This window comes from Drosophila guanche, unplaced genomic scaffold (genome assembly GCF_900245975.1).
Source record: "Drosophila guanche unplaced genomic scaffold, DGUA_6, whole genome shotgun sequence".
Classification (NCBI taxonomy): domain Eukaryota; kingdom Metazoa; phylum Arthropoda; class Insecta; order Diptera; family Drosophilidae; genus Drosophila; species Drosophila guanche.
The window spans coordinates 5,204,162-5,227,972 of record NW_022995744.1 but is presented as its reverse complement, the minus strand read 5'-3'; the positions used below and the strand labels follow the sequence as shown (position 1 = coordinate 5,227,972).

Below are 23,811 nucleotides of genomic sequence, written 5' to 3'. Positions count from 1 at the left end.
ATTTTATAAACTTAATTTCGTACACATTTGATGTGTTGGTTTTGTGGCTGTTAAATATGATTCCATACAAATAGTTGCGCACTCAATGGAAAAGTCAAGAAAATAGTTTACTAATTGATTTTCTAAAACAAGAATTTGCAGTTCTACGAATTGGTTAACTCATTTACTCGTACAAATGTTTGGGAAACAAACAATCATTCAACTGAAGTAACATTCTTGAAAATCTTAACGTGCTTCCTTCTTGTTCATACATTTCTTAGAAATTATGAATTTCCAAAAGTAAAGTTCTATATAGAACCACCAACGTAATCCCTAATCCACGTGGTATTATTGTGCTGCTTCCCCCGCAGCATTCTTCCAGCTAATTAGCGTCACTCCCAGGCCAATCTTACTAAGTTTTCCACTCCAACAGTTCCCCCACCGATGGAGATAGGAAGACAAGCCCAAGGTAATGACACTGATTGCGATTACTGTGTTGGATTACCCGTCCCCTGTCTTCCATCCCTCTGCTGGTGTGTCAACTATGCGACGCGATGCTGTGGCACCAGCTACACAACTCCCCAAAGTATGCTAAGCATTTAAGAAATTGAAATTTATAAAACGACAGCAGAAGCAAGCGACTGCGAAGCCAAGCCAAGTCAAATGTAATGCCAGAGCCAAGATTTCCTCAAGTCAATGGCTTCAATTTGCTTTTACGAGGCAGCGAAGAAGGAGGAATAAACTATTTCTGCACACCAGGGAATTGGATGGTTTGGTTGTTTCTTCGGAATGTCAGGGGAATCTCGTTGTATTTTCTTCTTCTCGTGTTTAGCAACATCATTTGCAAAATGTAATTGCAGCAATTATCATAAATTTGTGTGTGTCTGTGAATTGTGTTTTGTCGCATTAAAGTTAATTTCACTTGTCCTTTTGTTCTTTGCAAAGTCTTTCGTGCCGTCCACTATTTAAGCATTAGAAGAGACAGAAACTTTCTGGCGGCTGCCTCAAATCAAAACACATTTGTCACACGACACGGCGACGGCCTGTTGCACATCAGCCGGGAGAGCTTTTCGCTCTTAGCCTTACCCTAGCCCAGCTGGAAGCTCTTCTTTGGGGCAGCCAAAAGAGAGCGGGAGAGCGAGAGAGCGAGAGAGAGCCATGTTTTTCGACCAGTTTTGATTCTGGCTTTGTACATTATGCTAAGTGTGCTTGCCACACTTTGATGCTGCCAATTTCTGACAGGGGTATGGAGTGTGCCTATGCCTCTTACCCTGCCTTTGCCTTTACCTTTTATGCTTAAGCACAAACACATTAGGCTGCCTGCAGATGGTTATTAGGCCAGAGTAGTTTTCCTCCCCCCAAGTGCAGGTGTTTGGGCCAAGAGATAAAAATAACAGCTGCAAAGGCTCACAAAAAAAAGTGATTGCAGTTTCTCTGTTGTACCTACTCGTAATGGCATTAGTAGGAGGAGGTCCTCGACATATGAGAGCCCTCCAAAAGCGTACATGCAGGAAGGATGCAGGCTGTCTGCGATGCTAATTGGATTCGTTTTAATTGGTTTAACCTGGCAGGATGAACAGCACTGAGTAATCAAGCCCAATTTCTAAGGCAACTAACAACTCTTTGACAGGCAAAGCCTGTAAAACACAAAAAAAAAAACCATCAGCAGCAGCAGTAATCCGGTAGACGGTGGAAACCCATGTGGGAAATTAAGCCAAAAGCTTTTTGAATGGAAAATTGTCAGCGCCGTTCATAAAATATGCATTCACTTTACAGGATAATTAGAGAAGGAAATTAATGTGTAGTAAGTGGAAGCACAGAAATTGAGTAGAGTAATATTCCGTATCGCCAGAATGCTTTTATTTATATATTTTTAAAGTAATTCCAAAATTCTTAAACACATTTAAAGTTTATTTTTGGCTTTAACCACATTTAAATAGGATAAACCACACACACACACACAAAATCTCAAAAGTTAGTAAACATGTGGGAGAAAATAGAGTGGAAATTAGCCCAATTTGTTGCCAACTATTCTTGCCACTAAAACACCACAGTAAACCAAACAATGTTGCTTGCCTTAAAGTCAAAGAATAGCAGCAGCAGCAGCAGCAGCAGGCAGCATCCTCATATCTTATCGCCTGAGCTGCCGCCGCTTGCTGATGTGTGAAAACTTTTCGTCAAGGAAGAACCCAAAAATCACGTACGTAAATCAGTTAACTTGTAAACAACGTAGATAGACATACAGACACACACCTGCAACGTCCTGGCAGCGTGTTATCTCATGAAAGAACTTTGGCACATGTCTCCTGTCACCTCATTTGCAAAATTGAAAGTCAAAAGTTGTGCAAAAAGTTGTGCGGTGTGAGGGGGCCATGGGGATTCCTCTGGTGTGAATGCTCTTATGTGTGGCTTGGCCTAGCAGCAGCAGCATGTTCTCTGTCTCATGTCTCGTGTCTCTTGTTTGATGTAAAATAAATTGACATTTAGTTGTCAATGTACAGAGATTCCCCTGCTCTTCCTTCAGCACCCTGCCAGAAAGTGTCAGAACGTGTTAATGGATTCTCCAACGTTGTCAACGTTTGTCGAGATATTTAGTTGCATATTTTAATTTTAGGATAGAAGCTTGAAGCCACATCCAGATTCATGCAGATATGGCCATGTCGACACCTACCCTCGGCTGAAATAACTCTCACAATGGCAGCACAGCACCTTGGCATACTCTCAAGAGGCTGCATCTACGACAAGTACTACTAGATGTTGACACATTTTGGGTTTGGCTGCCTCTCCGGCATCAGGATACATACATGCGTGTCCCCTGGCGTCATTGGCTTGGCCATTGGCTTTGGCTTTGGCTCTGCCTCTGACTGCTCCTTCTCCTGTTATTGCATGTCGGAGAAACAACATCGTCCAGGTCGTACCTGTGTGTGTGGTGTGCTCTATGCTTTCATTTAGCCAAAAGAGAGTCTTGTGGAAAATGTTAGTTATCGTTGCAGAGAGACGCCCTTAGATATGCATTGCATTTGAATTTCTAATTTCTTTCCAAGCCCCTGAGCCATGAGCAATTTTGATCAAGCAAAAGCCACAAATTGTACCTGACATGAGCCAGAGAGAACAAGCTCGAGCAGGAGCCCTCCTGGAAGGCTTAAAGTTTCATTTAATTAGTCAGGTGGTCAATCAGGTTAAAAATTGATTGGAAATTGAAGCATCCATTGGAGTAGAATCTACTGGCACTTGCTACATTTACAGCTCCTATTTTTTCTGAAGTATTTTCGAACTTTACGGCACACAGACAATGAAAGTAGATTTCAGGGAAGGATTTGTTGAAGGAGGTGTATTCCTGTATACCTCATACCCTGTCTACTACTTCCTCACCCTTTAATATTACTTAACTACTTCAACCACTTCGAACCCCACGATATTTTCAAGAAAGAATTTTAGAAATAATAATAAACAGCGAAAGGCAAAACAAATGGGACGTGCTTGCACTTGATTTTTATTCATGACGACCATTTAAATGGAAATTATTAGTGTCATTTTGTAGCCAGAGTTACGAAAAACAAAGAAACAAAAAAATAAAGAAATAAAGTAATAAGAAATTGCGAAATTCTCATAAAATGTCATTAGGGGCAATGGAGCAGAGGGGAAAGATGGGCACGAGAATTCGCTCAAGAAATGAACCATGACAACCATGTCGCATGCCCCATGTCCCCCATGTGGCATGTGACCTTGACTAAGTTTCCTGCTGGCATCCTTCTGGGCCTCCGTGTTCGTCCTTTTTTTGTTTTTGTGTATTCTCTCGGGAGCAGGGATAAGGCGCCGGGCGACCATAATGTTAGCATAATTTACTTGCGGTCTGCGTTTAAAGGTTTTCAAATTACTTTTTAATTTGGTCTTTCCGTCTTGAGTTACGCGCGAACAGAACGGCGTTGGAATTGGCAAACAACAAAACAAGTCAAATAAATATGCAAATTTGTTCGTCTTCTTCGAAAAATGGTTACGGAAATGAAACTCGTGAAAACCTTCGACCATATGGGAGCAAAGTAGAGCAGAGCAGAGACACCTTTTTGTTTGCCATTTCTTTCTGTTTCTGATATTATTTTCGATTTGGAGTGGCTTTGGGAATCAATTTCTTGCGTGCTTCTGAGAATGAAATTAAGTGGCATTACCTTTGCCATGGTTTTACTTTGACTGGAAATATAAGCAGCAGTTAAATAAGGTCTTTTGTAAAATATTTTTCCCTGGAACTCTGTCCCACAATTTTATGGTAATTTAAGGTCAGAAATAACATCCTCCACTGACAGGGGAGGTCAGGCACGGGCTGGGACTGAGCTTCTTCATTGATTGCCACAAAATACATATTTTCACAGCCAAAGAATGGCGTGGTGTGGATAAATATTGCACAAAGAAAAAGTATTAATTATTCATGTAAAAGAATGGGTTATGGGATGCCTGCAACTGCCTGTTTCGTGGCAGATAAAAAGTGCAGCAGGAAAGGGTAAAAAGAGCGCAGCTCATCAAAAGTCGAGACACTTTTTGCTTTCAACTGCAACGAATGTTTAATTGCATTCTCGTATTTGTGTTGCACCAAAAACTTTGTCACTAAGGTGGCACTTGCTATCTGTGTCTACCGCAGTGCCAGCTCTCTAGTCTTCCCTTAATGCTGCTGCTTTTGCTGCTGCACACCCCTCCCCCGAATTTACAACAATGATAAGCTCTTCACTCACGGGGAAGATGCTCGGTGCTCGGTGCTCAGTCGTGATGTCGACTCTCGACAGGGGCTCATTTGTAATTCCACTCTGCCGGGACATTGATGGCAGAGTGGCAGCAATGCACTTGGCATTTGGATTGCATCCTTGCATCCTTCTTATTGGTTAGCACGTCCCATGTGGCCTCCTCTCTCCCCCCTTCTCTACGTAATGGCTGTGACCCAGCTCTGGCTCTCTGGGTCTGTCTCTGTTTCAATATTGATGCACTGGATGGCTGCTTAGCATGTGGCTGGCCCTCCTGCTGTGCACCTCCCTGCACTCTGGGCTCACCTTGTGGTCGTGTCAATTTGGTGCCATTACTTTGGCTGCCGTTTTGGCATAAATTAATTGCACTACAGGTCGCATACACAGCACGTAGTACAAGTGATATATGCGACATATAGTTAAGGCCTCATTGCCACGTAATTAAAATGTTGTACAGCAGTAAATCAAACTGATGTCCCGAATGAATGTGAATGTGTGGGCTGACTCTGTGGGGCATGTGCGTGAAAGGTAATTCATTTGATATTAATGGCTGAAATTGCAGATTGATTTATGCTCAAAGCGAAAGAGTTCAAGTCTGAGCATTAGCAACTAGGACTTTTAGCCACATCATTTGTCTGAACACAAACCAATTTATATTGCCTACTTATTGGGGCCCAGCTGACACTTGAAGACAGCATCCATCCCATTTGTGGATGCCACATGTCAAATGAATAACCAAACAGCTTAACAAATAAATAAATAAGAAAACAAACGAGCATTGAAAGGCAGAAACCCTTAAAATATAGCGAATTCTCCCAGCTGTAAAGCTGAAAAGCAAATAAAAACTGAAAGCTGAAAGCTAAAAACCAAAAAGTGAAAAGTTGTAAACAAAATGCGTTGTATCAACGCCTCAACCTCCATATCTTTCCACCCAGACACAAACGTCCCACATCGAAGGGGAGGATTGTAGTGTCCTTTTTTTCTGCCTTCTGATCTTAGCAACAAACGAAGCTGAAGCACAGCAGCAGGAGAGGACTGGGAGAGTAAGTATACCCCAAAATGTATGTGCAATCAGCCCGACACGTAGTATGTGATACGTGCGTATGTTCTTGGACACGCCCATGCAGCCCTGTTCTGTTCTGTTCGACATTGACACCCAAATAAACAAGAAACGGCCAAAAGCAAACGCCACTAAAACCGAACAAAAACCAACAAGAATATCCCAAAAACAGCAACGAAAAAGCAGTTGGAGAACGCACTGACCTTTAGGGCTAAGATGATGGGCGGTGGAATGGGCGGACGCTAAAGGGGAATGATTTTATGCCATTCCATTCGTCATGTGTTTGTCTTTGTATTTTGGCAAACGCACATTACACTGAGCAGCATAAACTGCTTTTGGTCGCAGAGGAAAATAATAATAATAAAATAAAATATTTATATGCACATATTCATCGCCTTCATCTCCGTTTTCTTATCCAAAAAACTCTCTCCTTTGTTTTTCTACTATTCAATTTAAAGTTCCTTAATTTTCATACCCTCTATATCAGTGTCACTTGGCGGCGTCTTTTTGTTGTTGTTGCTGTTGTGGCGGGCACCGAAAAGTTGTTTGCTAATGTGCTCGCTACGAGTCCGAGTACGAGTATTCATGGATATGACAGCAGGGTCTCCTGCCCGCCTCCACTTCAATCGCTTACATTATATCGCTGTCCATTGCGCTGTGTAATTAGGCATGTTTAAGGCCGCCCTACTCTGATATTCTGTATATGGCAATTATATGGCCGCAAGCTGACGCGCCCTGCGTCCACAATTCGCAGTCAATTATGCAAAATAAGCAGCACATCGTCCCATAAACACAACCCTAACTACGTCCATCCCTTTCTGAAATTGGTTAGTGCCCCAAAATGCATTTGCAAAAGCAGACTTCACCACAAACTTGGCAATGGACTAAGTTTTCAAAATACACAGTAAAATCAACATATATTTTAAGGGAATTTCTGGCTTCCCTCCATTAGGTTCCCTGGGGCAGAACCGAACCTTCCCGCTGGGTATGCGAGTTATATTCGGGGCAAACAATGCGTACAATGGGGCACCCGACTCCCGTTTCGTCTCACCTTTACATAAACAAAAAGAGGGGCAGCATATCTATGAATTTTACATTAGAGGCGGCAACAGCAGCAACAGCAGCAACAGCAGGAATGTCTGCCTGCCAGGAGAGGCAGAGAGTGCAAGGACATTCTCCTCATGCGTGAGAGTGTGCAAACATTTTACTATTTGAAAATTAAATGGATTTCTGTTTGACCTGGCTGTCAGGCAGTCCAGACCCATGCTAGCACTCTCAACCACTCTCGGAGCCACTATCCAACCTCTCACCCACTGGCAAGTGTATAAAAGTGCGTTTAAGTGTAGATGACGACTGGGAGGCTCCGGCACCGGCACCGGCACCGGCAGTCCTCTCATTTGGGTTTTTCGAGTGGCCAGTATGCCACATGTTCAACTCGGAACCGAACCCCGCCCGTGTCTCCACCACTTGCCAATCTCAATCCCCTTGGCCACGTCAGCAACAGAGCTGCTGCCTCAGGGGTTGCGTTAGGTTAGGTAGGGTTGGGTTGGGTTGCTGCGAATTCTTGAGTGTTCGTAATGATTGTGGCAAGCAAAACTAAACTAAACTCGACTCTGTCTCTAACTCGACTCGCAGCCAGTTGTCAGTGTCATCATTGGGTCGACTGCCCACTTCACTCCACTAGCCTTCACTCCCCTGCTCACCACTCCACTACTTTCCACCAGGCAGTGTCATCATTTTGAAGCACCGCCCAGGGAAAATAGTGTTAATGATGCTGATCTCTGGCAACCAACACGCGCCGCATCCTCGAGTGCTTTAATGACATCTCTGGCTTTTCCTGCACTGCCCCTGCCTTTCTCCTTTGGTAGTTTTAAATTTTTACGGCCATGTTGCGCACTTCAACTGGCAATTGTGTCGTTGGTTGGCTGAAAGTTTTGTGGTCGCATGACTAAACCCTATGGGTCTTCATCAGGCTGCGGCTAGCAAAATGGTTGAAGCTCTTAACGGTTAAGGGACAGGGGGCTACTTAAATTGACCAACAGCAGAGGGACAAGGCAACTAAATCTGTGTGCTTAAGCTGAACTCTTAAAGCTGATTAAATATATACTACGAGTATCGTGGAGAATGTTTTCCCTTCGTGTCTTCTGGCCATATGTTTGCTTGGCCAACAACCTCTGCCTCTGGCTGGGCATCGATTGCTTCGTGGCCTCCTGCCCAGCCGATTCGTTACTCGTATATTGTAATAAATTGCTTTTGTGAAATTAAATTGATTAGCTTTGATCAGCTGCGCACCGGGAGGAATGACTCCTCTCTCCTGTGGTCTCGACAACACCTCCGACTGGCATGGCATAGCTGTGCCTGGGCCTCGCTCAATCTGTTTATTCATTCCAGTGTTTGCTTTGCCGGACTGTGTCCGACTCTCCGACTGCCGCCAGACCGTTGACTGATGGTTTATAACTCCCCTCACCTCTGCTCCCTCGTCTCGGCCTCGGCTCATTTGGCTAATAGTAAAAGTAATCACAAAAGCGGAACCCACAGGGAATGAGGAAGGGCGAGCGCCCATGAATACGGTTCAAGTTTATGTATGCCCAAGAGTCCTGAAATTAAGTGAATTGGCCTGGAATATATGGTTAAGGAAAGGCGCATTCTAATGAGACAATTTGCAAGAAAATCCCATATAAATAAGACTTATCACGGTGTGTGGGAGACTCATAGACCGAAATAAACGCAAATTATTTATTTATTTATCTTCAATGGAAGTAAGTAACTTTCATTTAATTATGTCCAAAAAATCCAGATAAATTTCCTTAATTTAAACAACAAATTTCGAGATTTCGAATATCGTTTATTACAGCTACCACCCAAGTGTGCAACTTTTTTCCTTTCAACCGACTCGAATCGGATATCCCATTGCCACCACATGAAGTGTAAAGAAAAAGAGAGCCTTAAAGCTCTTAAAGCTATAGAAAAAATATCATTCAAGTATTGAACAGTTTTCGAATCATTCAAACGACCCCAGTCTTATTGCCAATTGTCTTGCAAGTCTCTCGGCAACATCATGGTGATGATCATTAAGTTCGCGTCTAGTGTCTGCCACATTCAGAACCGAACATCTGTGGTTCAAATGCTGTAAAGAGGGTAACCTATTCAGCGTGTCCAGCTCGAGATGAATTTACCTAGTGAATTATGGTAAATTCACCTTGGCCCAGCCTGTCCAAAGTTTCAGGAACAACCTCGGACTCAGGTTCAAGTACAAGAACTCAGTGCTCGTCGCCCTATGGTGATGTTTGTGAGTTTGATCAAGATGATCATGTGAGTGGAAAAGGAATAAGGAATTGGAAAAACCCTCTTCTCCTCTCTTTCACATTTAGGATTCGATAATCTTCAAGAAAATCTGACAACGCAGCATATAAGAACAAAAAAATAGAAAAACTATATAAAATGACTAAAAAAAACATGAATACAATTTTTTGCTACTTTAAATATCTGTAATATAATATTCTCGTAAATATTTCCATGTGCTTAGCTGAGAGGTCTTGCAAATTATAGCCAGCCATCTTCAAATTAAATACCCAATTGAAAACGGATGGAATGGAGAAAATAAATAGACAATAATAATAGAAAAAATGAACACAAAATATATAAATATAGAAAATATATAAACAAAAATCAAGAAAAACATAAGAGGAAACAATAAAACAACAGTATAAAGAGTAAGCCAAAACAGAATGACTCACCTATTAGTATTTAAAGCTCCTCTGGAAATGGGTCTTAGTTCCTGATTTTCTTACATTTCCACATCTCACTGATGGGGAACTGCTTGCCGATGTTTCCGTGTCTAGTTCTAAGATTTGTCTGTTTTTTTCCATCCGCACTACCACTTGCACTTTACACTGAGTGACATTTTCTCTTTCACTCTTTCTTTAGTCTTGGGGAACATTAAACTTTTTTGCACTTATGTAACTCAACTCTAACACTGCACTCGCTTTTTACTAACTTTTGCCGCATCTGCTGGCTCGTCATAATGACCATTCTGCACTAACACTTGCACTCACTCTCACAGAAAAAAAAAAACATATTCAAGCTCGGTTCATCACAGCATGCCACAGTGCCGTTGTTTTTATATTTCCTTCTTTCTTCACAAATTAGATAAATGGAAACGGTTTCTTTCACATAGAAAAAACATTCTTTTCACACATGCTGCGAATTGTTCCTAACCTTTGGCTCTTCACACACATTGGCTTTCATATTATTGCACTTGCCACTGTATCACTTTTCCGGCAGTTTTGTCTGCTAAGCAGGTTATACACTTATCACGCTGGTGTTTATACAATATTCAGAGAATTTTCAATAACTTTTAAACACCTTTAGGTTTACGATACGAAAACACATGCGCCGTCGCTTGGGATTTTGTGTATTATGAATGAACGTAATAAGCTGTGCATATGAAAGCGCGCGCAACTCGCAACACCCGATTTAATGGACTGTTTTAAATGAGCGGCGAGGGGGGGAGTGAGAGCGCTGTGATAGCGCTTTTTCGGCTTTTGTTTTTGCTTGTCTCTGCTCTCCAAAGCTATTACTGCAAGCTGAGAGCGCAGCAGCGCTGCCGGCTCAACACTTCTTCATCTACCTGAACAGAACGAAAGCGAAAGTGAGTAGGTGAAGGGGGGTGATATCACGAAAGATGTTGGTGAGAGAGATGCAGCAGAGATGATCGGGCTCGGGAATCGGCATTAGTTTCTCTTCGTGTTTCTCTCCCACTACCAAGAACGAAAGCGAAATTGCGTGGCCCAGCAAGATCATATGCATGTACATATGTACATATCGTTTACGTTTGCTGTTAGCAAGCTGCTAAATTTACATGCCTCCGTCACGATACTAGAGAACGAAAGCGAAAGTGTGTGGCCAAGCCTAGCTGTGCAGATTACATATGTACATACATATGTATCCAGTTAATGCAGGTCAGTAATCTTCTCACTCTCATTTTCATTCGCTGTTAGCGAGCTACCAGCCGAGGCTTTGCCACTTACAGTGCACTGTAACGATAGTGGATAAGTTATTCATACCCTGTTTGCTCGCTGCTAAATCTGCTACGAATTGTATGTACTTATGTACTATGTACTTACATATGTAAAGAAATAATTTTAATTAAACCCACTCTTTTGTCGCTATTTAATTGGAACATCTTTAATCACAGTTCCCACAATTCTGCGCGGAAGAACTTTCTTTGCCAAGTGTCCGCTTATTTTAGCCAATTAAATCCACAAACTTATTAGCAGCAAAGTTTCCTTGAAACGTAATTGCAAACTACTTAATCATTTATCCAATCACAGTGCCCCAGTCGCGCCCAGTGGCACGAGCTCGATTCAATTAAACCACTTCCAGCTGATGCCAGTGACTTTGTGCCCCACTTTAATGCAACAGAGCAGCCAGCAGAGCTTTGTCCTGGCGGTGTCCGTATCGTAGGTATCGTGTCCATCCAGCTCGGCTGGGGACCATTTGACAAGCGTGTCGTGTTACCAGCGCCTTATGCACGACTCTCAGTGCTGCATTAGCCGGGGCTTTAGTTGGGCCACTCACATGCGGCAGGGGCACAGGGAGACTGCCACATGTGGAGGAAATGGAGAAAGTTGCCATTGCCACTGCCAGGCCTTGTCACTTATGCAAAATCCCCTAATGGAGGCATGCGGAGGTGCAAGAAAAACAGAATAAAAAAGGAAAAAGGGAAAAATGAGAGCAGGAAGCCAAGCAAGGATAGCAATGCAGCCTGGCCAAGGGATCTACTGGATGGCTGGATGACTGGGGATGGTGTTGCTGTTTCGGTATCCTCTTGTTCGTTTTTTTGCCATTACATAAAAATGCTCTTTAAGCGGATTCCGTAGCATTTTACTTGTTTGCCATTGTTAAACCGAGTGTTCAGCATACGGCCCCAAAGGACTTCTCCCCTCTTGCCACCTTGAACCAGCAGGATACTCAGTCGAGTATTGGATGGAGCTCTGCTCTGTGTGCTTAAAGGCAGGCGACAAAAAATCTGATGAGTCTCTGGGGTAAATACCACTGTCCCTACCCTATAAATGAGTAATGGGAAAAGTCTGGGAATTTAAGCAACTCAAAAGACTTTCTGTCTTAAGTAATTAATTTTTGTATCGGGAATATTTATTTTAATTTAACTATATTTTAAGCCACCCCAAAAAAAGGCCATGTCTTTCTCTGCCACCTCTAATTAATAGGGCATTTGCTTAGTCCGTCTCATAAACATAAAAACGTTCCGCCACTTTGATAAGAAACGCAAAAACCTCACAACCGAAAATGCTTAGGCATATTTTTCTTTTTGGTTTTTTAGCTTAAAAAAACCAAAAAAAAAAACCCCTACAAAAATATGAAATCCTGAGAAAGCGAAGACAGAAGAGAACCCCTTCTAATTATGCCAGAACATGCGCAAATATTTTTCTTATGGCTGCTCGCCGCTCAGCTGAGGCAGATTAATTAATTCAAGGCACCAACCCGCAACCAGCACGCTGCTCAGGAACTCAAGAGTGTGTGGGCTGGGCTGGCCTGGCCAGGAACTTGGACTTGGGGCCGGAAAAAGTCAAGGATGAGTTGCCAAAGTTTTTAATTAAATTATACAAAGTATATTTGGCCAATTTCAAAAGAAGCAAATATTAAGAATCAGTCAGACAAACAAAAAACTCTTCCAACAATAAAAAGGCAGCGGAAAAGGCTGTTACGGGAATTTGAAAATGGAAAATAAAAGGAAAATAAAAGGAACCCCTACACTGGGTAAACTGATCAACCAATAAATGGGATAATTGTATACACGACACGATTTTCTCTCAAAGAACCAAAGTTTCTTTCTCTTTCTGAAAGATATGGGGCTTAGAAATTGTCTGATCCACTTCAACTCTTTGCCAAAAGTGAATTCCTCTACATATTTAATTGCATTTAATAGCCACCCCAAAAGGTGCTTGGAAATCGCGTAAAAGCACCCTACGATCCAGCCATGCGGGTGTCAGAATTCAGGCAACGGCCACCAACCAATGAAATCAATCAAGCAGAAGTCGCAGACGTTTGCCAATTTTACGAGGCATCACAAAAAAACAACGGCAAAAATAAGGAAGAAAAAAACGAAAGAAATGTCATAAAACTTATTTACTTAGCACCAGCAAAAAGACCGTAGCCTGCAGCCTGTAGCCAGGCGGAGTCGGGGGCTTTTCTTAGACTTAAACAAAAGGCCTGACATAAATAAAGCAGCATAAAAAATAAGCAACTGAACAAAGGCAGAAAAGCCAGCGAAAAGCAAAGTCAAGTCAACGAAAAATTGGGGGCTGTCAATAATCATAAAATGTCTGAGAGGAGCGAAGAAAGTGCAAAGAAAACGGAAGAGGAGGGCAGAAAGAGAGAATGTAGGCGGAGGAGATGAACAGCCGTAGGAATTTGTTAAATTGCCTGTGAATGACAAATATTGTGTTATAATTTGTATTGCGAAAATTAAGCAGCCGGCAGCAAATAATTGCGTATGCGCATTATTTAATTTCTCTAAGTGTTGTTAGCCATGAAATGCTAGCACCCGGATTTCAGCCGTCTTAAAGAGAGATTGTAAAAAATTCATAAGTACAAGTTAAAGGCCTGTGAATGGCGCGTCTAATGGACAGTGACATAAGACGCAGACTGTCAGCCGAGCTGGGGCAGCTCAGACAGCCAAGCCATCTCTGTCCCATCTGTCCCTATTCCTGCCTCTCTAAGTCCCTGGCTGTAGTGGCAGGCTGAGGGCCTAACGTGTTTGGACATGGCCAAGAAGCGTAGACAATGGAAGACAGGCACAGGAGCCATGTCAAGTGGGGGGCTGGCGGTTGGAAACATAAGAATTGTTTCTTTAATTTTATATCTCGAACAATGGCACTCCCGAAAGCTTTATGAATTTTGTATTTAGCCAGAAAGCAGTCTACATGAAACCCAAGCTGACATGTGGAACCAAAAGCAATGCTTAATATGTTTGCCTATTTTTTTGTACCGGAAAGCTCTCAATTGAATTTTCATCGGGTGTTTCCCAAGCTGTAGTCAGTAATGTGCCAAAACTTGAACACTTTATACAATTTTTGATATTTAATATTGCCTCTCCTGGAAAATGTCCATAAATGGTGGGCAGGGCAAGCAATTTGCAATTACTGCGTCGCATTTTAATTAAATCTTCGTCCCATCACATATGCGGCAGTCGTATATGTACGTATCCCCAGCCTTTGCAGGATAAAAACAAGAGGAAAAATCAAAAATCCTTACCCGAGCTCCGCACTGACAGTGGCTCATCAAAATGAGCAAGCGGATACTTAATCTGATTTACTTGGCTCTGGCGAAGGCACAGAGCCAGCTGGATGGCTGCGATGGCTGACACCGAAGGGAAGCCCTGGCCAAGTGCGGGTAAACAAGCTTCTTCATAAAAAGCGACATCTCGACCAGCCAAGGGCGGGGAGGGAACACAAGTTGGAGCTGTGGCTACCACAGGCTTGCTGGCTGGCTGGCTGGCTGCCCTGCCCTGCCTCTTCTCACACTCTTAGCTGCCACTGCTATGCCGCGCTCTGTGGCGTTGTGTACACCATAAAAGAGCGATAAGATAGCCGTGCCCAGCGACGACCGACCGTGGCACTTGACTGTTTCTAGTACCCCCCACACACCCACACACCCACACACCAACACACCAACCAGAACCTGTTTTCGTCGTCCTTCTTACCAGACATCCTGCTTATACTCTTTGTGTAAGTGGGGCATAGCAGAATGTTTGTAAGGAATAAAATGTTTGTTTGAATAAACTCCCTGAAGAGTATCTCTGGATTCGCTTTATGCTGCTGACTTTGCTGCTGCTTTTTTTTTTCTTACTATATTTGATTTTCATTTGCCCAACGGCCTTCGCTCTGACTCTTGCTTCTGCTCTGCTTTTCGGAGAGCTGCCTGCCAGCATCTTTAGTGTGATTTATTTTGGCAGAGCACAATGTACTTTCTTTTGAAATAAATCATAAATTTCAACGCACTGCTCTGGCAGTACGCAGTGTCCTCCTGCCTAAGAGGATTTTCCAAGCCAAGATGTGTTGTGGTTTGGTGTGGTGTCTGGCCTATGGCCGAGCGAGCTGTGAGCTACGACAGCAATTGAGTTATCCGCAAAAAGGAAGATGTATATGTATACAGATATTTCATCATATTATATTTATTGTATTTTTTATGGCACTTACTTGTGGGTTGCCCCTGCAGCGTTTTGTTTGTGGCTTGAAAAATGTAAAACGGATCTCTGGACACGCAGGCTCTGCCGCAGGGAGAGTTATGAGCTAAATGCGACACGCACGACTCGAACGGAAGGAAGGGCTGTGCTTGGGCTTGTGTTGGTATTATGAGTACAAGTAGAGCGGCCTGAGGGCAGCCTCAATCCTAGAACAAAGACATGATTTGTGGCTACAGATTTAGTTCATTTTGTTCTGGATTTACACTTGGCTAGAAAAGATTTTCCGACTACATTTAACTACATTTTCTTTATTGAAATTATCACAATTTGTTGCTACCAACTGTTGTTTGACCCCCAATCATCTCAAATGCGAGTGATTTCCTTGTCCTTGTTGACCTCATCGATCTGCACTTGAATGGGTGTACGATAGGCGCTCTGCACCATCATGGAGACCAAAACCATTTCCACCAGTATCAAGATATTGATGATGGCTGCAAGTAAGAGCAAAAAAATTAAAATTGTATTCGAAATTAATGTTTCGAAAGTCACACCCACTTTGCTTGTAGACAGTGTGATTGATGGGATACTCTCCGCCCATTTTGATGTCATCGAGCTGATCGTAGAGCACCAGATACTGCAGCTTGCAGAGCATCACGACCAGCTGAAGGCAGAACATCTTCTTCCGCAGCTGATAGTCGCCGCGCAGCTTCGTTACCATTCGCACCGTGATCTGCAGAGACCACACGCCCAGCACAATCGAGCTGACGATGAAGGGTATGAAGAAGTACACCACTTGATGGTAGAGCTGAATGTCCCGATAGTACAGGATGTTCATCACCAGCATAATGGAGCCCTGCCAGAAGGGCATCTGCCAGACCATGTAGCGTGAGATGCACAGCTTGGCCTTTGTGGGCACCACCAGCGGCAGGCAGAGGCACCAGCAGCAGCAGGGCGGTGTGCTCAGCTGCACCGCCTCACCGCCCGACTCCTTCACATAGTTCTGCTCGGAGTCGACGTAGCGGAAGAGCAGTGAGCGGAATATGGGACCACCCACCATGAACATTACATGCATCACCGTGTGGCACATAAACCAGGAGTACGGCACCAGTATGGTAACCAGTGCGGCCACCGAGATAATCGGATAGAGGCTCACCATCAGTATGGAGGGTGTACGCAGTGGCTTGCTCAGGTGGCGCCTCAACCGCGACACTGTGGTCGAGTAGATGCATATATTGAGGATGGTCAGCAGGCTGGCAATGAAGATGGCCAAGCTAAGGAAGGCAGTCATATCTGGCAGGAGAATAATGTAAGTAGTTTTGCCTCTTTAATGGTAGCTTTCCTTCCCAATACTCACTCCCATAATACTCCTCCACTGTGGGATGTGTGCGAAGACTCAGGGCAGAACTATTTTTCTCCATTTGCAGCTCAGCCTGCGGTGCCTCCTCCGTTTGCTCCTCCATCGCCACCCACTCATCGCTGGCATTCATTTTGTATTTGTTTGAAGAGGGATTTAAGATGATAAATTCACTCTCTCTCTCTCTGCTGTTGGCAAGTTGTGTGCAATACTTCCTGGGAGCTCTTCCTCTGCCTGCTTACACTTCACATCTTTGCCATTGTTCGCACATTTGCCAAACAGTTAACAGACTTTACTTTTATTAGCACTCTCGTAAATGTATCTTTAAAGTTGCCTCAATCTGTTAGATGGGATGAATGCTGTGCTGGAAATAGAGACAGATGGGTAGAGGATAGTCGTAAATATTACTTTCCACAAAGCCCTGGGGGGGAAAGTGTCAGAAGTGTGCAATACTCGTAAATAGGTATTTCTCTCGGTTAGTTACTGATTTTTAAGTAGAAGAGCCAATGCACTCGACTACCTAATGGATGCTAAACACACAGTCTAGACGAAGTGTTAATACCCTCAATCACGATCCCGGATAAACACAAAAAGAGGTCCCTACATATTTATATCTTTGGGCAGGTGAAACTTTAATGACTCATCTGCAGACATTTCTAATTTTTTGAGCAAACCCGAGATACGTTTCAGATTTCAATTGGTTGCCAGATGTGACAGATGAGGCAAACAAATAAAGGAGAGATGGACAACTTCTTCACAGAACTGAACCAAAAACTATCAAATAATCATGGACATGGCTTCAGCTTAGCTAAGCTGCCTCCCATGAGAATCGCGTAGAAAGGCGATGGACAAAGAGATAGAACTGAAAGTGATCTGTGAGGGGACCGATCTGCAGACCTCGGCGGCTACCTCTTACAGCTTCCTGAGTGTCAGGCGGTGCCAGCCAAGCAGCCCACCACTTTACCGGATCTAACACCGAGCTCATTACGTATAAGTTTGCGTTTTAAGCGCTAAACAAAAACGCAAAAGCGCTAAACCCGACAGACGAATGCTCCAGAGTCACAAATTAAAGCATAAAACAAAAATTAAATGCCTGATTGTTCTTATTCGAAGAGGCTCACACAATAATCGACAGTCATGGGTTCTGCTCTAATAACTCTTCACTCCACTTATCCACAAATATCTGTTATTAATCTGTAAAAAATTCAACTGTATACTGTTCAATATAAACCCAATAATACGCTACCTAAACCAAGCGTAAGAGCGTATCAAATGATGTTAAATGCAAATGCAAAACCAAAAATGAAACCCCAAAGTGGTGCAAAGCAGCCATAACAAGCCACAGGTGAAAAGCACGTGCCCGCAGAGCCCAAGGCAAGCGAAGAGAAAGAGTAAAAGAGTGAAGAGAGAGACATGGAGGAAGAGAAAGAGCGCGAGTGTTGGGCGCCCGAAAAACTAAACCGGTTTCTGACAGCATAGACGACCGACGACCGACGACCGGCCATACTAAAAGCAAAACAAAAACACAACTGATATTATTGCTTGCCACACATTGCATTACTGCCATCAGTTATGCAATTCTCTTTGTTATTTTTACATTTTGAAACAGGTTTCGTACATCACTTTTAATCCCCCCTTCAAGTACTTTGCACAAGACAATACTACTCGCATGTTGAAAGTACCTGTAAACGAGTGCTATAAACATGAGTCAACCATCACTTTGAATCTCCCAAACGCCACCACCAGCAGAGCAACAAGCAGCAACGACCTTCGGTGGCAGATCAGCAACGAAAACGTGTCAAAGTCCCCTTTTAGGCTTGCCCTCAATCCCAGACTTCAGTCTTCCAACGAACTGTGGAGATCTCGAAATGTGCCTTATCAGCCAACAGCTCAAGCCAGCAGCCAGAGATCAAAATTCACCATCAGCCTCAATGATTTCATCAGTAAACGAAAGAAAGAGAACTCTTTTTTTTTCACAATTAGTTTTCAAAAAATTTGCCATAAATAATTTTTCCAACAATTAGCACAGAATTCGCGGATTCATTTTTTTGGTTAACACATTTTAAGGTGCGTAAAATGAAGCGCGAAATATGTATCAGAGCAGCGTCATAAAGATTATATAGTATCTCATCTGCGCTCTGCTCATTTTTTTGTTCTGATTTTTTAACGGGTTGCAAATGGGCAGCGCACGCAATAAAAAGCAAAAACAAATGGCTAAATAATTAAACCAAAATATTAAACGATTGTTTAGAACGTGCCAAAATTGTGAGATGAAATGAATTACACCAAACACGGTTCAAACATGTCATCTATTATATAAACTCTTAGCTCGTACTAAATTCTCGAGAGTAGCTTTAAGGATTTTTAGCTTCTATTAGAGATTATAAACATTTAAATGTACATTTCTTTATGTTTATTTACTTAAATCTCTTCCTTACTCCATCCAAAACACAAACCTTACACAAAATATGATATACCCCAATTCCACACACCCTTTCTTGACACATCTTTAAAACTCCCACGAGCAAGACTTGTTGAAATGAAACGTAAACATTAGCGAAAAGTGAACAAAGTTTTTGCATTTTGCTGTTGGCCATGGCTCGGTTTTTTTTGTGTTTTCTTTTTTGATGGGGAAACCATATTAAATGGGGAATTTCGTGTCATTTTATCCGCTCTTTTCCGTTTGGTTACAGCTTCTTTCGGTGACATGCGGCAGCACATGCCCAGCAGCCAGCCAGCCAGCCAGCAGCCAGCAGCCAGCGGTTGGCCGGCCCTGACTCTACCACCCAAATGCGTTGTCGTCTGCCAAGTTATTTCCGAGCTTTTTGTGGTTAACAAAAATTCAAATATCTCGGCGAGACGAACCCGAAAAATCGACCCACCGACACGACACGACCTTACGCAATGCAATCGAATTTAGCAAAAAAAAAAAAACAAACCAAAAACCAAATATAAATGCATAGCACTGCAGTGGCGGGAAATAATCAAAATCAGAGCTGAAACCGCAAAATCTAATTTGTTTGCGGAACGAAAACAAAAGAGATGGGAAAATGGCTACAATCATGGCAATTCCCCGTCTGTCACTTACTTATTTGCAAGAGAAAAACTATGGCAATTCATTAAACAAAGTGATAAGGCCAATTAGCAGTGGCTCGAACAACCATTCGGAATTTTATCTAGATAAAAATGTAATTATGTCGCTTGTTCGCTGGCATGTTTCAAATATTTTTCACAGAATCAAAGACAAAAACAATCTGGCAAAATACTTTGTAAATTGTTGAGTGTGACACACACAGTACTCAAGTTCAAAGGTCATTTTGGGCTGTTTACCCCAGCCTTTTGCTTGTATTGTTATTGAACATGTCTGATGGCCATGGATAAACTGAATTTCTCGGCAGTAACTCCAATTTGTTGGTAATTAGTGATTGATTTCTGTAACTTGAGGAAGTTTTATGTTCTTGTCTTTTTTGTAAGATAAGAGTACCGAAATTCTGTGCTTAGATTTTTCATTCATTTATTACCAAAACAAATTGACTATTTCTGCCTCATGCTGGTTTTTAATAAATACAAATATGTCAGCATTTTCCAATGCATTTTTACGCACTCAAAACTTGTTTTCCAATCAAATCTGTTTTGGGAAATGTTTTCTGCTTAATTTCCCGAAAGTCTTAACGTCGTTAACCCGACCATCAACTCGTTTTTTGAAGCCAAATTCTTCCTGTGTGGCCGACCTTGGCATTGCACTTTACGGGTATGGCACAGTTGATCAGAATTTCAATTGAAATGATATGCTGTCTTTTAATTCATTTTGATTGCCTTCACAAATTATCGGCATAGAAACTATAATTATTTATTTATTTCTGTGTTGCATGTCAATGTGGGAAATACACTTCATTAAGATTGACTGAATAATGCAACAAAACAAATACGAATCGATCACAAGCGATTGCAAACTGCACAAATAAATGGGTAGAAGGGAATCAATAAAAATCGAGAAGCATTAACCAAATGTCTACTTTGTGCAGGGTTTTATTCGTGCTCTTTGTTGAAATTTTGTACAATTTTTGGTACTTTTACTCAAGCAGCTCTTGTTGTCTTGGCTCTTTCTCTCTTTCTCTTTTTTGCTTGATCACACTCACTCTCTCTCTTTCTCTTTACCTCTCTCTGTTTGTTTTGTTTGTTTTTGTGTACTTTGTTGTGTACTTTGATGCCGCGCGTGTCTTGTTCGCTCGCGCGTTGTTCACCAACTGAAACTGAAATTCAAAATATTGCGCTGGCCAATGCCGATCACGAACGTGAATGCGCCCGTTCCCCAGACCACGAACTGTCTCTTAGTGTGTGCTTGTGTGTGTGTTGGCCAAAACAGAAAATAGCAGTAGCAATAACAACAACAACAACAATTGCTGACGCTCGCTGCTGCTGTGCGATGTGCTAATCGTCATTTGTCGATTTCAAACAACGTCTTGCGGCGAGAAAAGTTTTTCATTGAAGGCGGAAGTCGGTTATTTGTCGATCAAATGGGTTTACTTTGGCCCATTCCAGGTGACAGTTGAAAATTGTGGGCTTGTCTGTCTGCCACCATGGAACAAGTAAAATTCTTACCACTTCCATCATTTATTAGTAGATAAAAAGGGTTGTCCGAGTATTCTAAGCACTTATCCCTGCACTATCAGCCACTGTGGGCACTTGGAAAAATTAACACTCTGCCCTTCCGGTCCAAGCAATCCCCCTGGGCCACTGGCACACTTAGTTTAAGAGCTAATTGGTGTATAGAAAAGCCATCAGCTAAGCGGAGGTCCCGTCAGAAGGTATGGCATCCACAACAGAAACCAATTAACATGTCCAACAAGCGGACAGGTCACATTTCCAGGCGTGTGCCATGGCTCGTCTCTCCTCTGCTGCCGTCGCAGTTGGCATAATTTCTAATGGGGAATTTCAATCAACTCTTAATTTCGATTGCCCCCAAGAGAATAAGTTTGTGTGTGATTAAGCGTACGGCAACATCGAATTTCGCCCATGCCATTTGTTATTCAAATCGGAGCGGAGCTCATTATAAAAATGTTATTATGCCGAGTGGACTGCCGACACGGACTTTCGGTGGGGCATATCTCAAAGAAATGTAAATCGGTGTCACATCCGCTCACTAATTTAATGAGCGGCTCCAGTGAACCTTTTTTGCTATCTTCTCTGCTGTTTAATTTGCTTTTTTTCATAAACAATCAAAAATTAAATGCTAATTATCCAACCCCAAAAGTATGCAATAAATTATAACCCAAAATGGGGCAACATTTTTATTGCATAAACTGTGGCGGCGCCAATGAGCGATGGGGCTGGGGCCATAAAACAAAATTATGGTTGGGGACAGGCTCTGCTCTGCAATTCAACTTATAATTTTGCCAAATAAATCTAATTGTATTAAGAGAGGGTCGGGTCCCAAATGATAAGGTCAATTATGAGAGAGCAAGCGAGTGGTACAGCCCGAAAAAAAAAACACTGAGAAGCGAATGGTTGGAAATAACTTTAAATAAGTAATAAATACATATTATTTATTTATTTTGAAGTTTTTTATATATTGATAAACTATTTTCCGTATTTAAAACACTTTAAAATATATTTTCATGTTTAAATCTATTTAGTTCCACTAAAAATGTAATTTTAAAATAGCTCTGATTACCATTCCACTTTTCTCTCAGTGTATCCAAAAGAAAGACACTGTAATAAAGCGGTCATCTTTTGGGAGTATTTCAAGCATTTGTGGTAATGTATTTTTATTTTTCCATCAAGAAAAATAAACAAATAACAATAAAAATATGTTGCATGCAGATATTCAAGTTTTTTAAACGAGAAAAGTGTAAATCTTTTGTATTTTCTCCGCACCAAGAAAAAGCAATACCTAGAATTTATTTCCCTTTATTTGCTTCCCATGCCGCTGTTGTGCAGTGATGATTGCCTGCCACCTTGCTGTTGCAAGCTTCCAAGCTATCGAAACTCCCACCCACCGGCTTCGAAACTGTAGCCAGCGGCCACACAGTGACTCTCATTTATTTTGTGGCAGCCGCAGCAGCATCAGCAGCAGCTAAAAGATACAAAATTTGACGCCGGGGGCGATGCCTTTGAAGCTGAGAGAATGAGGATGTGGCTGCCACCGCCTTCAACGCCTTCAACGCCTTGCCTGCCAGTCAGCCCCTTGTCAGTTTTCATTTGCTTTTCACTCGCTTACTTGCTTTTCTTGTTTTCCTTTGGTTTTTTTTTCATGTTTTTCATTTCATATTTTGCTCATTTTTTCGTGCTTTCTCTTGGAAAATAAGCAACAATGCAGTCGCCATTTGAATGGCAGAGAGAAGCAGAGGAGACTCTGTGCTCTCTGTGTATGAGACGCATTTTGCCTAGGGCTGACTGGGGCTGTCTTAGCGTTCATATCTAAGTCGAAGCAGCCAAGAAAGTCCTTTATGCCCTTGTCTTGATTCATGCAGCGCTGTCGCTGTTGTTTCAATTTCTGTCTGCATTTTCATTTATTCTCTCACTCTCTAGTTCATTCTGTTTCTGTTTCTGCTTTATCCAAGTACGCTTTTCACTCTTGATTCGCCTTTTATTGTACGAGTATTTTTTGCGCTTTTGCGCTCCTGTTGTTTGCTGTTTAACGAAGCAAATCAACAAATTGTAATGATGCCAAAGTCCTTTTCTGCGCTGCTTGCACTTTCCCTACATTTTCGTCTTTCTGCTTTATTTTACTTGTTTTGTTTTGTTTTATTTTTTATGTGAATCCATGACCCAAACCCATAGCCCATGCCGAGACCCGCATTGGCAGCCCTTTTTTGCATGGCGCTGCGCTCCACTTGAGGCGCAGTGTGGCGTAAAATGAATTGAGACATTCATTTCTCGGCCAAGAAAAAAAGAGAAATAGAGACCCCGAATGCGAAAACCGCAATGGCAGCGGTTCCTCGGATCAGCGCGGTGCTCCAAGCGGGGTGGGGAGAGTCCTTCAACAACAACTTTTCAGCAACAACATACACAGAGAGAATCACACTGAATGCAAAAGTGGCAAAACTTTTGCAACAGCAGAAGCAGGGTGGGCACGGGGCAAAGGGGCAGTGGCAACCCCTTTTGTGCATCCAGGTGTGAAGTTTTTGGGTCGTCGGGGTACGCTACAAATAATTAAATCATGCAAAGGTTATTCCAAAGTTGTTGGAGAGCAGGAGGAGGAGCACTAGACAAGTTCAATGCCGCCTTAAGGTCCCTGTCAGCCTGTGTCTGTCAGCTAGTTTGCCACTAACTAATCGATATTTTTATTTTCCATGTGCTCTTCCTGCCATTTCATTTTTCCTTTTTTTTTTTTGAGTCATGAATATGAATTTGCATGGGACACACACTCACACACAAGAACATGTAAGAAGTTAGCAAAAATGGCCAGAAACAAAAAAAATTTTGGACTGACTGCTTGCTCGTGCTGCGTTCTGCAACCGCTGGCATTTCCGTTTCC

General features: G+C 42.4%; 1 protein-coding gene across 2 annotated transcripts; it reads right to left on the bottom strand.

Annotated features, from left to right (window-relative positions):
• Nucleotides 1–15,265: 15,265 nt before the first annotated feature.
• On the bottom strand, nucleotides 15,266–20,563 carry LOC117579724 (organic solute transporter alpha-like protein). 2 transcript variants are annotated; one of them, XM_034265720.1, is made up of 4 exons: nucleotides 20,471–20,563; nucleotides 16,332–16,695; nucleotides 15,533–16,267; nucleotides 15,266–15,468 (listed from the first exon to the last, which is right to left on the bottom strand). In XM_034265720.1, exons 2-4 carry the CDS (start codon nucleotides 16,462–16,464, stop codon nucleotides 15,341–15,343), a joined length of 996 nt encoding a protein of 331 aa, XP_034121611.1. In that variant the 5' UTR covers nucleotides 16,465–16,695; nucleotides 20,471–20,563; the 3' UTR covers nucleotides 15,266–15,340. The 2 variants fall into 2 exon arrangements, with proteins under 2 accessions (XP_034121611.1, XP_034121612.1); XM_034265721.1 differs by having other exon boundaries at nucleotides 20,490–20,562.
• Between the last annotated feature and the right edge of the window lie 3,248 nt (nucleotides 20,564–23,811).

Bases quoted from the DNA above. Each gene is read 5' to 3' on its own strand.
- LOC117579724 (XM_034265720.1), bottom strand. From the start codon at position 16,464: ATGAATGCCAGCGATGAGTGGGTGGCGATGGAGGAGCAAACGGAGGAG. The intron at 16,268-16,331 runs GTGAGTATTGGG...TTCTCCTGCCAG, and splicing joins AGTGGAGGAGTATTATGGGA to ATATGACTGCCTTCCTTAGC. The intron at 15,469-15,532 runs GTGGGTGTGACT...TCTTACTTGCAG, and splicing joins TCACACTGTCTACAAGCAAA to CCATCATCAATATCTTGATA.